Source organism: Ctenopharyngodon idella, chromosome 10 (genome assembly GCF_019924925.1).
Source record: "Ctenopharyngodon idella isolate HZGC_01 chromosome 10, HZGC01, whole genome shotgun sequence".
Classification (NCBI taxonomy): Eukaryota; Metazoa; Chordata; class Actinopteri; order Cypriniformes; family Xenocyprididae; genus Ctenopharyngodon; species Ctenopharyngodon idella.
This window is the reverse complement of record NC_067229.1, coordinates 27,055,808-27,071,460: the sequence shown is the minus strand read 5'-3', so window position 1 is coordinate 27,071,460 and position 15,653 is coordinate 27,055,808. Positions and strand designations below refer to the sequence as shown.

General features: G+C 36.3%; 2 protein-coding genes across 4 annotated transcripts in view; one reads left to right on the top strand and one right to left on the bottom strand.

Moving 5' to 3' along the window:
- il11ra (interleukin 11 receptor, alpha) overlaps positions 1–5,073 on the top strand; it is a 45,333-nt gene extending 40,260 nt beyond the window's left edge. For both annotated transcript variants that reach the window (XM_051909337.1, XM_051909336.1), the window contains exon 12: positions 485–5,073. The gene's annotated coding sequence lies outside the window, so the exon portion shown is untranslated. The remainder of the gene's footprint in view (positions 1–484) is intronic.
- A 3,140-nt stretch (positions 5,074–8,213) lies between these two features.
- tmem267 (transmembrane protein 267) lies at positions 8,214–14,829 on the bottom strand. Of its 2 annotated transcripts, none has more exons than XM_051910693.1 (3): positions 14,694–14,829; positions 13,730–14,140; positions 8,214–11,192 (listed from the first exon to the last, which is right to left on the bottom strand). In XM_051910693.1, exons 2-3 carry the CDS (start codon positions 14,099–14,101, stop codon positions 10,857–10,859), a joined length of 708 nt encoding a protein of 235 aa, XP_051766653.1. In that variant the 5' UTR covers positions 14,102–14,140; positions 14,694–14,829; the 3' UTR covers positions 8,214–10,856. The 2 variants fall into 2 exon arrangements, with proteins under 2 accessions (XP_051766653.1, XP_051766654.1); XM_051910694.1 differs by having other exon boundaries at positions 13,730–14,137; positions 14,694–14,817.
- Between the last annotated feature and the right edge of the window lie 824 nt (positions 14,830–15,653).

Genomic DNA, 15,653 nt, shown 5'->3' with positions numbered 1-15,653 from the left:
ATATTATAACAGCTTAAAATAACTGTTTTTATTTTAAAATTAATTTGAATTTCCATTTTATTTGAATAAAATTAGGAATTTTCAGCATTATTACTCATCTTCAGTATCACATGATCCTTCAGAAATCATTCTGATACGCTGATTTGCTGCTCAAGAAACATTTTTGATTATTATCAATGCTGAAAACAGTTGTGCTGCTTGATATTTTTGTGATACATTAAAACAACAGCATTTATTTGAAATTTAAATCTTTTGTAACTTTATATAAAATCTCTATTGCCACTTTTGATCAATTCAATGCATCCTTGCTGAATAAAAGCGTTAATTTCTTTCAAAAAAAAAAAAAAAAAACTGACCCGAAACCTTTGAACGGTAGTGTCTTTTTTTTACCCTTTTTTTTTCCAGGAAGATGCACATTGTGTTTTATCACTGAACTGTTGTTCATCAGGCTCTAAAAGAGTTTAACTTTCTTGTTTAACTCTAGATTTGAGAAGTTGGCCGCTCCAGTTCGGCCCTCATAGGGCATCAGTATAGGGAATCACCACCACTGCCACTGCGGCTGACAGACTCCATTACCCACAATCCACTTCTCCTCTCAGCGGAGTCCCGTGAACTGTGAACATGTACAGTCTACAATGTAGCACAATGCAACGGAAAAACATAAGGATTTCTTTCTTTCTTCTGCTCACGGCAAATTCTTGGACAATGAAAAACATATTTTTGTATTATTCTTTCTTCCCGATATTCCCCACTCTCCACTGGTGACACATTGAATGCTGTGAAAAGGCTTGGCTTTGTGTGCAGCATACGGGGCATTATGGAGAAAGTGGCTTTGTCAATGTTTCAGTCCTCTAACTCACTCATCTGGCAAAAAAGACACTCTGTAACCTATAGACAGCTGCTATCTTTGGAAGACAGAAAGTCAGCACTCCAGTGATGGACGCGGTGGTCTTTCTTTGGAGACACAAAGACGGCTTTGTCTTTATTCCTGCAAAATTTCTTCTCACAAAACGAAGTTCATAACAGGTGGACGCATCTGTAGTTGATTGTTTTCGTCTGGTTAGTTTCCAACCAGATGTGGCATCTAAAGCATCAAGTTCTCGGTAATAAACTCCCATAAAATGCATTTCATCATGACAGCAGCCTCAAAGTTCATGTCTTGAAAGTTTACGCCAGCAACGATTAGAAACTTTCTGTGAGCTGGTGTTCAACAAAAAAAGGACCTTCAATGCAATAAATGCATTTAATCTCTCTGCATTGAATCGAGACATGAATGTAAATCAGTCTTACAATGTCACTTATACACATTTGTAAGGTGATTAAAGCTGATTGTTTCTGTTGAAGCTAATAGATATTCACGATATTAAATTCTATTGAAGCTCATATAAAGTTATATTGTTTGTTATACATTTATGCAGTTATATTGTATAATAGTTTCTACACAGCATACTGTTCTGTTGTACATTGCTCTCCAGTGACATAAAGCTCAATGCATGCATTTATTTTGTAATTCTTTTAAAATATATGATTTAATTGAATTATAAGATTTTAGCATACGTATCCTTTCTATAGGTACAAACAAAAATAATGAACATTGTCCAAACAAATTCATAAAATGGTTATTGTGTATGTATCAGTTACTATCTTCAAATGTTATCCTTGTACAATTAAAAATAACTAGGGCAATTTTTAAAATTTTTTGTAAAAATGTCACTGTGATTCTTCTAATGCCGGGTTCAGACTACACAATATCACAATCCATTTGAAATAGGTTGTCATGGTGATTCATAAACAACAATAGGCGTCATGACGGAAAATCGATCATTTTGTTTTGTATAGTGTGTCATAGTGGACGCTTCACGACGTCACAACAGAAAAGCTGTGTTCGAAATTGCCCCTATACCCTCATTCACTAGCTGCGTTTCATTTCGGAGGCCGCGTCCTCCGGAGGTCGCATTTGAAGGCTGCATACATCATCAAGGATTTCTTATTTAAGAAAAGTAACCATAATAAAATTGATTCCTCGTGAGGTGTAAAATACTGTATTTTCTTTCTTACTTTGCAATCCAACGGTTATTTTTTCTTAAATGAGACCTCCTCAATGACATATGCAGCCTTCAAATGCGACCTCTGGAGGATGCAGCCTTCGAAATGAGACGCAGCTACTATTCCCTACATTAGTCCACTAAAATAGTCCACTTGAAGGAGTGAATTAAAACAAGTAAGTGAATTCAGACACTGAGTGCGGCGGAAGGGCTGTGGCTTTTGCATAGTTAGTGCTTGCTGCTAAATTATCATTTGAAACTTAGCAAACTGGCAGCTGTATTAGTAATAAAAAAAGTTGTCTTGGAAACTAGCATGTATAAACCTTAATTAAACAATTTAATAATCAATTAAAAAGGAATTTATACCTGTATGATATTACGCTGTACCCACATTGGACCAGCGGGTTGGAAAATGGATGGATGGATGATTCAGGTGTGGGCGCCATCTGGCGAGACACGGGAATTCATTCGGCACAACCCTCACAGTGCATTATGGGTATTCTCTAGCTGTTGAGTCAACATCAGTTGTACACTCATTATTGCGGTGCATTATGGGATTGAATGAGTGCACTAGATAACATCCACTATGGTTTCGGACACCAATACAAAAGGCTGTCCCCTCACATAGTGCCCTATTTAAGACTATGGGGGCGATTTCGGACACAGACAAAGACTAGCATTTTTAATTTTTTAAAAGAGTTTCCTCGAGGGACTATCGCGAGTTATCACAAGTGAAAAAAAAGATAAACGCTGGAGAATGATAGTCTTGCGTAGCCAGATCTTCAGACTGACGGCAGAAGGTCTGGACTCCATAGCAGATTTTTTATTGGCTAAGGACCATCCAAGACGACATCTGACCGACATGTAAAAAAATCAATCACAGCATCCGCATCATGTTTATGTACATGAAAATGACATTGATGTCCCTACAGTGATGACCAAACAGACCGGTGTGTAAAACTCTCTGACATATTTTAAAGAGTCTATATCGTGAACTTTACGTACTTAACATACTTTTGAAAATCCAGCATTTAGATGATCCTGGTAAGCGCTTATTGTCACAGTTGTAAACACGACGGCGTTCTTCTTCCATGGTGGGGTTTGGCGTCATGGCATCTTTGTTTCCAGGTGGACCACTAAAGATGACGACACACGTCTTCTGGACATCCTGTAGAATTCAACCAATCAGATGACGACTTCAAAAATCCTGAAGTGTTTCCAGTTAAGTGTGCAGCGTACAGCCAATGGTCCGAGGGCGTGGCGTCTGAGGCTCAGACTTGGCGAATGATAACGGAGGTGCTTCAGAAACCGTGTGTGCTGGAATTAGTATTAAGCTAACACGCCGCTTCGGTAGTTTGTTTACACTCTTGTTTACGGAAGTCAGTCGCTAGTTCCGCCTTCTCTATGACATCACACACAATGTTAAAGACAGCAAGCGATGATTGGTTGGGAAGCAATGTGTAGTCTGACTTGTCTCTTGTCCATGACACAACAATCAAAATTGCATAATCTGACACAGTGAATATCACAACAGACAAAAATATCTAGTCTGAACCCGGCATAAAAATGACTGTTTGCCAGAATTTTTTTTTTTTTTTTTTTTGTGCATTTCTTCATGCATTTTTGCACCATTTGCTTGTAAACTCTGCCTTTTTATGTTCCTTTTTTTGGCCTGTTTCTGTTCCACCAGCAAGATGGTTTGTGTATTTTTAGAGCAGCAGTATTTATACTGAAAGTGGCTTATGGGTTCGGTGCTCTAATGATATTACCCTTTAAAATAGATTTTGATTCTCCGAATTACCTATGCATTGTAAAACACTTTCCAATGCAATTTTGAAAAAAAAAAAAATGCAGATATGTTAAGAAAAAAATAGTGTTTAGTTCTGAACTAATGCCAGTCATTCATATTTGAGACTGAGACTCTTGGTTTAATATTTAGTCGGTCATATATTCCTTCCTTCCCTGCTTGTTGTCCCGCATGTTAAGAGTATAGATTTGGTTGGTATGTTATTCTAGACTAAATTTTTGATTTGATTTATATGATGATTATCAGCATTCAGTAAATCGGTGGTTCTCAGCTGGATTTGCCCCAGGACCCAGATTTTACATTTGACTTCATGTGGCACCCAATGCAGTACAAAATTGTTTATCATACAAAGTAAACAAAAATGAATAAAATCAAACATTGAAATGTATTAATATAACTATAAATTGCACAGGCCCAACAGCACAGAAAATATTAACATTTCTGTGCTCTTGGGAGCCATAAAAATGAGCCCCTCAAATTATGTTTATCCTAATTGCAAATAAACCCATATTTTATGCAGTTTGGGTCATATCTGTCTAATTTTGCTAGTATCTATCAAGTGACAAATTTTCACTAAAATACCAATTAATTCCAATCGATATGCACAATTATATGGTTTTGTTGCAGCTCACTTTATGCATTCAGCATTGTTTGGGTTGTGACCAGTTGAGAACCACTTCAATAAAGCATCTGAACACTGTAACATGCCGAAAATATCTGATTGCTGTTTATTTTTAGACCTCTATCATATAACTCCATCTGTGAACTGACTCTTTAACAGTGTATTAATGGCTTGATGTGCAGTTATAGTCTCTCCACACTGACCTAAGTCTTGCATCAGAGAAATTCAACCCCGCGCTGAAGGAAACTGATGCACGATTCCAGAAAACCGAACCAAAGGAAACAAGCTAATCGATCAGCAATCATCTGTTACTGGCAGGATGGAGAGACTATATAATTCAAGCAGGACAAGTTCTTGGAGAAAAATGTGTATATTTCCCATTTGCTCTTTGCCTTTTTTTTTATAATGTTGCATGCATGGTGTCAAATCCAGATGTACTGGGGAGATGCGTAACATTGGACTACTGTTGCCTGGGAAAGGTGAACACAAAGGCGTCCACAGTAAATGTATATAGTATATTTTTCTGTACAACATAAGCTGTTTTATTATTCCCCTGTTTATATTTTTGTGAAATAAAAGTTATTTTATCTGAAGAAAAATGATATATGATTTTCTTAATTTTATGATATTCAGGACAGGAGGTTCATAAGGTTATACATGTATAGGTTAAGTGAAGAACAACTTTAGTCATAACTGGATTGGTGACAGATCTTTTCAATGATACTGTCAGTTTGTTTCTTGAAGAAAATTCAGCAACTTACTTCCAACCAATTTACAAATATTTAATCATGAAAATCAGGCAAGGGATTTAGTTGCTTGAGTTTATACAGCAAAATTAGCCTACTGTTACTCGGCCAAGGTTTTGGTAAAATAATATACCTCCAATGTTTGAGTGTGGTGATTTGTAATCTATTGGGATTTACATGTTATACTGACTTTAGATCACATAATCCTAATATTTACATGTTCATCTGAATCATTTATGCTGCATATTAAGATCTTGATTATGGTGCCAATATGTCAATAGCAGCACCTTTTTAGTTTTGTCCAGCTGGTCAATACAATAAAGCCAGTGTGATACGAACGAGACCAAAATTGGATGTCTATATAAGTATATTTTGTAAAGGGTTTTAGGGGGAATGTGAAAGTCCTGTTAAAGTTCAATAAACAGCACTTTACAAGTATTTTAATAAAAATATTTTACCTTTATAACTCAACTTTAAACTTTTCCTGTTGATCATGTTCAGGAACACATTTACTGAATGGCTGTTACTGTATTAATCTTGACTTTTAATTTAAAGCTGTTGTCCATTAGTTTTGCCTCTTTGTCGCCACCTCTGTTTGAAGCCTGCAATTGCAGTTATATGTGGAATTATTATATTAACGTGCGTTGTGCATTGGCACGGCTCCTCAGTGCGGATGAATCTAATGTTTGGTGTCAGTCAACACATCGGTGTGGATACTTCTGAATCACAGATTCTAAGTCTTGGATGTATGACCAAAATAAGAATTTTCACCGGAAAATGTCTGAACAAGTAAGTAATGTCTGCCACTTTTGTCCTGACCAACTGAGAAAAAAAGCATTATGCCTACAACAAATCGCGCTGCCAATGGTGAATAAATCTAACGATCGCTTAGCTCGGATCACGTCAAACCGTGCAAATTATTATTAGCCTACTGTTATACTTTAATCTCAAATTGTTAATATTAACAACATCAGCATTGCGTGACTATGTATTTAGTGTGTGTTAGTGTTACCTGTAGATTTCAATTTCTGTAGCCAGTCCGCAGTCCGAAGTCTTTTGCTTTTGATTACGGGTTAATCTCCAGTATCACTGATTGTCATTTGGAACTTTCTGGATTACAATCCACCATCAAAATGATAAATTTCATTATTTGAGCTGCTGTGAGAAAAGGCTATAAATAATTATCCACTACCAGCAGCATTCTATATAGCCTAGGCCTGCTAGCTGGGACTCCTTCCTTTCTTTTTACAGACGTGACGTAATGACGCAAAGACAAACGGCTGCATGCTCGAATTTCCCGCAGAAACCCACCAGTACCAATTTTATTATAAAACATTATTACAAGCTTACTGTTGTGAATCGGGCTAAGGTAAGGAGATAGTTTTGAACACTGGCTTGTTATGCACTTGCTCAAAAAAAAGTTACGGACTGGATGATGACATCACTGTTTACTCCAGTGCTGATAGATAAATTAACTAAACTAATAACTTGATTCTTACAACTGAATGAATCAATACCGAATTTACTTAAGATGGACAATGACACCATTTTCTTTAAGAGCTGCCGTGCAGCCAAAAATTATATACCAGTTATCACTGTAAAGCTGCTTTGACACAATCTGCATTGTAAAAAGCGCTATATAAATAAAGGTGACTTGACTTGACTGCAGCTTTAAACATTACATTACATTTGTGACAGATTTATGTTAAAGTTCCCCTATTATGCTATTTTAAAATTGCCATTTTTGTTTTGGAGGTCTTTTACAATAGGTTTACAAGCAAGGTTAAAAAATTTAAAAATCTCATAATATATTGCAGCATCATCTCTTTTCTCAGTGTTCACAGTTTGATCAAGGATCCAGTCTCTCTAAACCCCACCTTTCTGACAGTCTACTCTGCTCTGATTGGTCAGGTGGCCCAGTCTGTTGTGATTGGGGTATCTGCTCTCATTGGTCAGATGGCCTAATAGTTTACTCTATCAATTAGAGCACCAATCTTTGGAGTCTTTGGCCTTGTCTCTTTGGAAGTGCATCATAGTGGATTTGCATTCACAGCACAGAAAACATCTTCTCGACATGTCGACAACACAAACCAAACTCTTCCAGTCTCTGCTACAACTATAGTGATTGAGGGTGGGTCCCAGAAAAAAGTTGTTCGCAGGCAACCAATGAAGAGGCGTTATGCAAATGTATTACAAACCTACGCAGGTTTGAGCCGGAAGTAAGACGGGAATTACTGACGACTCGTTTCAGACAATTCAGAATTAATTCTTTCTTTTGGGAGACAATAACTCCATTTATCTGAACTTGTACATTCACAAACAGCTATATTACACACTGCATGAAAGGTAATATCTGAAAAAGCATAATAGGTGGTATTTGTGGACATATTTAGATGAAGTCCCTGAATAACATATTTATTATATAAACATTTTTGTAAAAACATCATTATTCATCATAACTTATAGGTTGATTAAGTGGAATAATTCTACACGATTTCATAGTTTATTGCCATGACATTCCTTAAAGGGATAGTTCACCCACAAATTAAGCTTCTGTCATCATTTACCCACCCTCATGTTGTTACATGTCACATACACACAAGATTTTGAAGAATGTTTAACACTGAACATATCTTTATGTTTCACAGAAGAAAATCATACAGGTTTGTGAGAACACAGGGGTGAGTAAATAAGGACAGAACTTTGCTCTCTGGATAAACTATCCCTTTAATAACATATTGGACGATGCATCACCATCCTGTGCATGCTGAACTCATCTTGAAATGTTACAATTTACCAGTAAACACACACCGTTTTTAAGTGTGGCATCTTTTCCAATCTTACCCTATTATTACCATGACTTAACTGTGACTTTTGACTTTTTTAAATGAATGCCTGAGAAGAAAACAGAATTGTCAAGCATATCAAATGAAGCTTCATTATGGCTGTTCAAAACAAAGACTTCAGAAGCAACAAATAAAGACAGAAAACAATTATAACAGAAGGGTGCATATACACCTTTAGTGTGATTGGTGACAATTTTCAGAAATAATGCTTTCAGTCATTTCTTGACAATGCATCAACACAACGTTATTGACAAATCTCAATTATGTGCAAAAAAAACAGCATATAAATAAAATAAATATTTACACCAAATACATAGTTAACAAAAAAAATAAAATAATAATAATAATATTAAGGAACAAAAAACATTGACTGGAGTTGGTCTACAGCTCCCTCTGCAGGTTTGAAAAGGCCTTAAACTGATTTAAGCAGTCAAAACAAAAATATAATTTAAACATTGTTTCCCTTAATACCATAATGAATAAATGTGCAATACTATCAAAATAAGCATTTCAGTACACAAGTTTCCACTGACGTAACTCAAAGCTGTTTTGACAATGATAATATATGCGTTTCCTGATCCAGTTAAATCACCTCAGCATTTGACCAAAAATGCAGCCATTTTATATATGACACCAGTCAAAAGTTTGGACACACATTTTCAAAATCTTAAAATATTTATGTATAATGAAGAAAATTACAGACAAATACAAACTGTGTCTATTTATGCATTTTTTAGCAAATGAAAATATTTGAAATTGGGTGCAGTGAATGTACACAAAATGTGACAATGAACATTTTTGGGCACAACATAATCCCAGTACGATGTTGAAAACATTAAGAACAAGGTTATATATATATATATATATAAAAATAAAAAAAAGCATTGTGTATGTATACACTTTTGTCAGGTTGTATACATACACCAACTGCAACTATACATTGTACTGTAAAAGCAAACATTGAACAATATCTGATTCATAATTCAACCTGGAAAAAAAGCCACGGTGAGTCCTTAATCTGTAGCTTTCAGAAGAAACATGGTTTGCACTTCACATCTATTTTAAAGTATTAAAATGACTATGCCGGCACACAACTGAATAAAAACAAAATGAACTGGGGGAGCTTGATTAATTGTCAAGAAGCAGAATTGCAGTTTGTATACAAAGACAGTTCCTATTTATTCATTTAAAAGTTCTAAGTGGTTCGGAAATAAAACGCAAGTCGGCAAGTATTTAGTTATTTCAAAGCCTGTGGCTAAAAAGGCAGCAATAATAGGCTATTCTGTAACAACAGAAAGTATTTCTGTTCTTTTTATCCGATTCCTTAAGGACTTTTCCATGTTAAACTAGGTCTACCAGTGTTTTTCTGACACTACAGAGAGAATCACATCCTTCAAGTATGCCTTCAACTGCAAATACACAACACAGAATCACCTCGCACAAGCACAAAGACCATCAACACACATTCATTCTCAATTCCTATTCCTAGACGCATGACACATCATGAGTCGCGGTATGAATCCAGCCTTGTGTCTGTGGTTCCTTCGGAAAATCAATGCAATAAAATGGCATTATTTGAATAGACAAGTCTACACCGCTAAGCTAAATATGACAACACAATGCTGAAGCCTTCAACTAAGGTTTATAATGGTGCTTTCAGACCATCTACACTAGGGCTGGGCGATAATATCGAACATTCACAACGATTTTACTGTAAATATAAATTAATCACACTAGTTTTAAAAAGTGCTACACTAGTTTTTGTAGCACTTTTTATTTAGCAATTCAATTTCACTCACAATCCTTCTGTTTTCTTATTAGCATTTATAACATTATAACTTTTAATCTTAGAAACAAGGGTGTTAATGTACAGCAACATTCTGTGTTCCACAAACTTTTATGGTCAAATTTGTATCCGCAAAATCATTTTAATAAGAATCCAAGTGAACGGAAATTGCGCACGACGCTGAAAGATTTCCCAAGTTGGTTACACTGACTTCTTGTATTGTCCTACAGAAAGCTGCTTGTTTTGAAAGAGACTTTAATGGGCCTTTTTTTTTGTGCCTATTTCACCAAAATTTTGCTAATGTAACTTAAGTGAATTGATTTAAAACTATAAATCAGAAATTTGGTTTGCATCATCACTCAAACCGCTCACTGAAGCCTTTGTGTAGCGTCTTAATATATGTAGGTAAATGTTGTATTACTCTTATTGTTATACTTGTATTGTAAATTAATCAATTATTAAACATTAACAACCATTAAATATTGTCTACTTCACAACTATGAGAATCTGGATCCAGATCAGAACAAATGCAGAGCAAACATAGAAATTATACTTTCAAAATGGTCTGTATTTTGAAGCCTTTTGACCATTTTTCATATAAAAAATTTCAAACAGGAATTAATCGTAATATACTACTTAATATATGTATTAAGTAGTCAAAAACCTGCAAAAATCATAAATGTTACTTCTGTATTTGCTCTGAAATAGATTTTTATATGAAATATTGTACTAAAAATGCTGCAAAATAGATTTTATCGTCGCCCAACCCAAATCTACACCATACATATTAAAATATTCACAGTCTTCACAGTCAATACAACCTGATTTCACACTGATACCTGAACGACTACAGTAGTTAGTATCAAACACACTGGAGAGCTCTGAAGGAAAAAAATGGACAAATAATGTTTGTATGGCAACAATGCAGAGAAGAGCTAATGGAAATATTTTTTGCTGGGAAAAACATAAATAGATAAACAAACAACTACAATTAAGACAGTGCATCAGACGTCTATGGCAACTCCGTGTTTGGTGGAGATCATGTCTCTAGTGCCGGTCAGATACATGAGCACAGAGCACAGATGAGGGAGGGTGGCTGTGATGGTGACGTACAGCCAATAGGAGATGGGCGCCGTGTTGCCAAACGGACACACCCAGAGACCGTGGCGAATGCCGTCGCGGATGTGGTGCGACGTCAGTGAGATGAACAGCATCCAGGGCAGGGAGCACCAGGAGTCCTTGAGCCGACAGGCCCACATGAGAAGGCGCAAAGAGAAGCACAGCACTGGGATCAGGCTGGAGCAGTGCAACGGAGGCCTGTGCGGCAGATTCACAGCAGCCTGGTTGAAAGGAAGAATACAAACTTAGGATCAGGATAAAGGTGCATGCTTTTGTTTAAGTTACAGCACTTGCAGTGAGAATGTAGCAAAAGTTTTCAGTTACTGACGTCACTGTAGAAACACGGTAGATTTGTGGTAAACCGTGATTATTTTATCCCATGAGCAAAAGTGATTAAACTGGTCAAATCCAGATGCACATTTATTTAAAAACTGAAATTTTGTTGATTTGAATGTTCACACTCTAAATCTATTAATATATCTATAATGTAGAATATATATAAAAAAATCTAAATTAAAATACTAAAAAAAAAAAATCTTTCAAATATTGTGTTGGACAACTGGGGATATTTGAGTCAAAAATGGTCTAAAAGGCATTTTTACACCACTGAGTTAAGGCTGCTCTGTGCCTGCTCAAAATTCAGTGTAACGACGCAATGCAGCATAAAAAAAAACAAGACTAAATTATGCCTGCACTGACCCACTTCAGCCCCTAGAATCAAAGCATACAGATCGCTGTTCAGACTACATGGGAAGAAATTAGATTAAATTTTGAATTAAATTTAATTAAAAATTAAATAACCCCCTTTCACACATAAGTTTAAAATATTCTGGCTGACCTCCTAGAGTTAAGGCCACCATTAGAAAGTTTCCTTTATTGTTTCCATGACGACGCTTCATGATTGTCACGTGACACACCGCGGCCACACTGTATGACAGATGTATCGCTTTTCTCACAATGTCATCTGATATTCCGATTCTCATATATTTGCGAGTGTTTTGTCATCTAAAAACCTACATCATGACCTTGATCTTAATCTATAACGCGAGATGGGCGCCACCTTGTTTGTTTGCGCTTTAGTTCAGAGAGTCCTGTCAGTTGGATTTATAGGCTACAGCACGTGAATTCACCCATTTGTACCGAAATACATGTGGCTGGTGAACTGGGAGAAGAATAGAGTGAGCTTTATAGTTACTTACACAATGTGTATCTGATGAATAAACGTCGGCGAAGTATAGGCTACTTGAATGGATTGTTATTGCTGCTTCCATAGACATCATTGTATATTTATGATTGGCTGTTGTGTCGCGATACGTGACACCACAGGATATCGAGTCGGCCGACAGCTCCAGATATTTAGCATGCTAGATATTTGTTTGGCGTCAGCAAGGTGTCGGCGATGTGTCAGCGAGCCTCTTTGATGCGTCGTTGAGTAGTTCACACATAAAGATTGGCGAGCGCCGATCACCCGCTGATTTTCCCCCGATCACAGCCCGACCTGTCGGTGAGCTTGCTAACTTGAAAATCGGGCTTAAATCGGGTTTAAAATCCTGTAGTGTAAACTTGGCATTAGTGTGTACATAGTAGGGGTGTAACGATACCCTCATCCGATTCAAAACATATCACGATACTGAACTCATGATACGATATTATTGCGATACTCCAAGACATATGGTAAAAGGTTAACACAAAAAAATTTACTGTTGATTAAAATGCTAAATTTTGTATTACATTGGGGGTGTAAATGAATAAGCTTGGACTTGATGCTGGTAACCCAATGCACAGAACAATGGTGACACCAAAAATATTCATGATTCTAATGCTGAAGCACAGATTTTTTAGATGAATATGTTTGCTCTCTGCCACTGACTAGATATATTTAAAATAATGTAGGCCACTTTTTACTGCTAACATAAGGCATATTATCAGGATTCATGACCCACAAATATTCCCTCATTGCAATATTATACATTATACTCAACATTATATATAGTACTGACATTAAAACTCTGTATATATATTTTTTTTTTTCCCCCACACAGTAATTTTCATTTTGGGTGAACTATGCACAACACATATTGTCACTATCCACGATACGATATTGTTGCATTTTTGTATTGCGATATATTGTGACAATATATACCTTTGAGCAGCATTAAACAGTCTATACAAAGTAATATACATCTAAATGCCACTTGCTTCTGTCCCACCTTTTCAGTATACATTTGGCATAAGAGAATCTACAACTAACAAAACTAATGTTTTATTAAAATAATTATTTAAAAGACTCAAAGTTGCTGTTTTGAATCATTCTAAACTCACTAAATCCGCCAGAGCAGTTACTAATCAATCAAAAATATCTTCATGCTGGGGAAAAAAATAAAAAAAAAATAGAAAGAAAATCATGGCTTAGAACGTGAGGGCAAGCGAATGATCAGTGGATGAGTAGTCTACCTACTGATTAGGCCTATATTTAGATGCTGCTGTAAATCTATTCACAAATGTTTCATTTTTTTAATCTTTCTTGGCATTTTTTGGAAGTAAGATTTGAACTTGAAATAATTTTTTTCTATCATCAATCATTTTTTTGTTTGATGCAGTCACATTAGCAATATTCCGACGAAAATTCACAAGCAAAAAAGTCCACTGTCAATAATGTAGCAACATATAAAGCACAGCTCACACAGAAGTCACTTTCAAACCAACCAGCTTTCTCTTGGTCATCGGCAGTTTTCAGATGCTAATAAAAGACACTCACCTTAAGCGACAATGATCCAGCCAAGTAGAAGTGGTCCAGGTCAATGACAGAGGCCAGAAACCCAGCCAAGGCGACTTCATAGAAGTCACTTTTCTTCCTCAACCCAATCACAATGGCCCAGGACCAGAGTCCAATAATGCCATGGACGGCGTTATCAAGGACAGCCCTGAACCACAGATGGTGTTGGATGAAGGGGAGTGTCAGAAAGTGATCAACGAAGAAGCAGAAAGTGCCCAGGCCTGCGCTGGCTAACAGAGAGGCAGTGCTGAAGGTCTGGAGCAGGGCCTGAGCTTTCTCAGTCTCCACGGCCAGGTTCAGAGGCACAGCCATGCCCAAAGATGAGGAATCCAGCTTTGAGTAAAAGCCCCTCATCGCTGGCCTCTTCCATGGAGGGGTCAGAAACCTGATCTGCTGGAATAAACGAGTATACACAAATTAAAGCATGCACTCTTGCAAATGTGGTACTGTTTAAATGTCATGATGCTCTGACTTGACTCAGAGAAGAGAACAGCAGATGAGAGTAACAGTACAAACCTGTGAATCATGACCACATGATCTTTTCATGAGAACATCATCAATAAGGCACGAACAGATCAAAATTTGTAAGAGAATATTAAGAGCAGATTTATATACAGACATATATGTATATATGGTATGTAATGCATGTATGCGCGTGTGTGTGTGTATATATATATATATATATAGGTGCTTTTTACATTTAAATGAAAAAAAAGTATTGCAATAGGATATCTTTGCCGAGCGAGATTTATTTTTTTTTAAAAATTAGCATTAGCTTTGCTGCTAACTAGCTGATAAGCTAATCCACTGCTCAAGGCAAACGATTACATTTATTAGCCATCATAACAAATCACATAAAAACCTAAAAAGGCACCATTCTCACATAGCTGCGTATTACACAAAAACACCAGACATAATGTATATTTTACACATGCCGTTTCCTCACCTCATTTCATTCAGCTCATCGGTATGATGGACTGTTTGTTCTTTGGTTATGTTTGATTCGTTATCGCGAATCACTGAATCGGTTCCTTTGAATTAAACCGTGAGTCGAACTGGAATGAGACCAACACGAGGATCTAAACATGCTGCGTCCCAATTCGACTACTTATTGTATGCCCCCAAAGTATGTACTCTTTTTGTGAAGAAAAAGTAGATATTTTACAAACATGCATTTTAGTCTGGGACTAGGCTTAAGCTGTGAAACCGGGGGTTAGTGTATCTTATGTTCACTACTTAGAACGCATCTCCTGATTAATCTGTCAGGCATGCTCTGCATTAATTTATGAAACTGTGCGTGTCTGTTCAGGATTAAATGAAATGATATGAACTCTACACAAATAGAACTCTACAAATAGCCTAATAGCAAATAATTTTTACACATGAACATGTCATTGTTTTAAGTAGGCAGTGCTTATACTGTTTTTCCTCTCAATTACTGTTTTAAATTTAAATCATCTCATATTAATCACACACACACACACACATATATATATATATATATATATATATATATTTTTATTTATTTTTTTTTTTTTTATCAAGTGACAAACTGTCACCGTCAATAGTTTGTCCAGGCCTGGTTTAAAAGATTAGTTCACTACAGAATTAAAATTTCCTGCTAATTTACTTACCCCCATGTCATCCAAGATGTTTATATCTTTCTTTCTTCAGTCGAAAAGAAATTATGTTTTTTGAGGAAAACATTCTAGGATTTTTCTCCATATAATGGACTTTGACAGCTACCAAGGGGTTGAAGGTCCAAATTGCAGTTTAAATGCAGCTTCAAAGGGCCCTACACAATCCCAGCCGAAGAATAAGGGTCTTATCTAGCGAAACGATCGGTACATAAAGAAAATAAAAATTATATACTTTTTAACCACAATGCTAGCTCTGCGATGCGGCA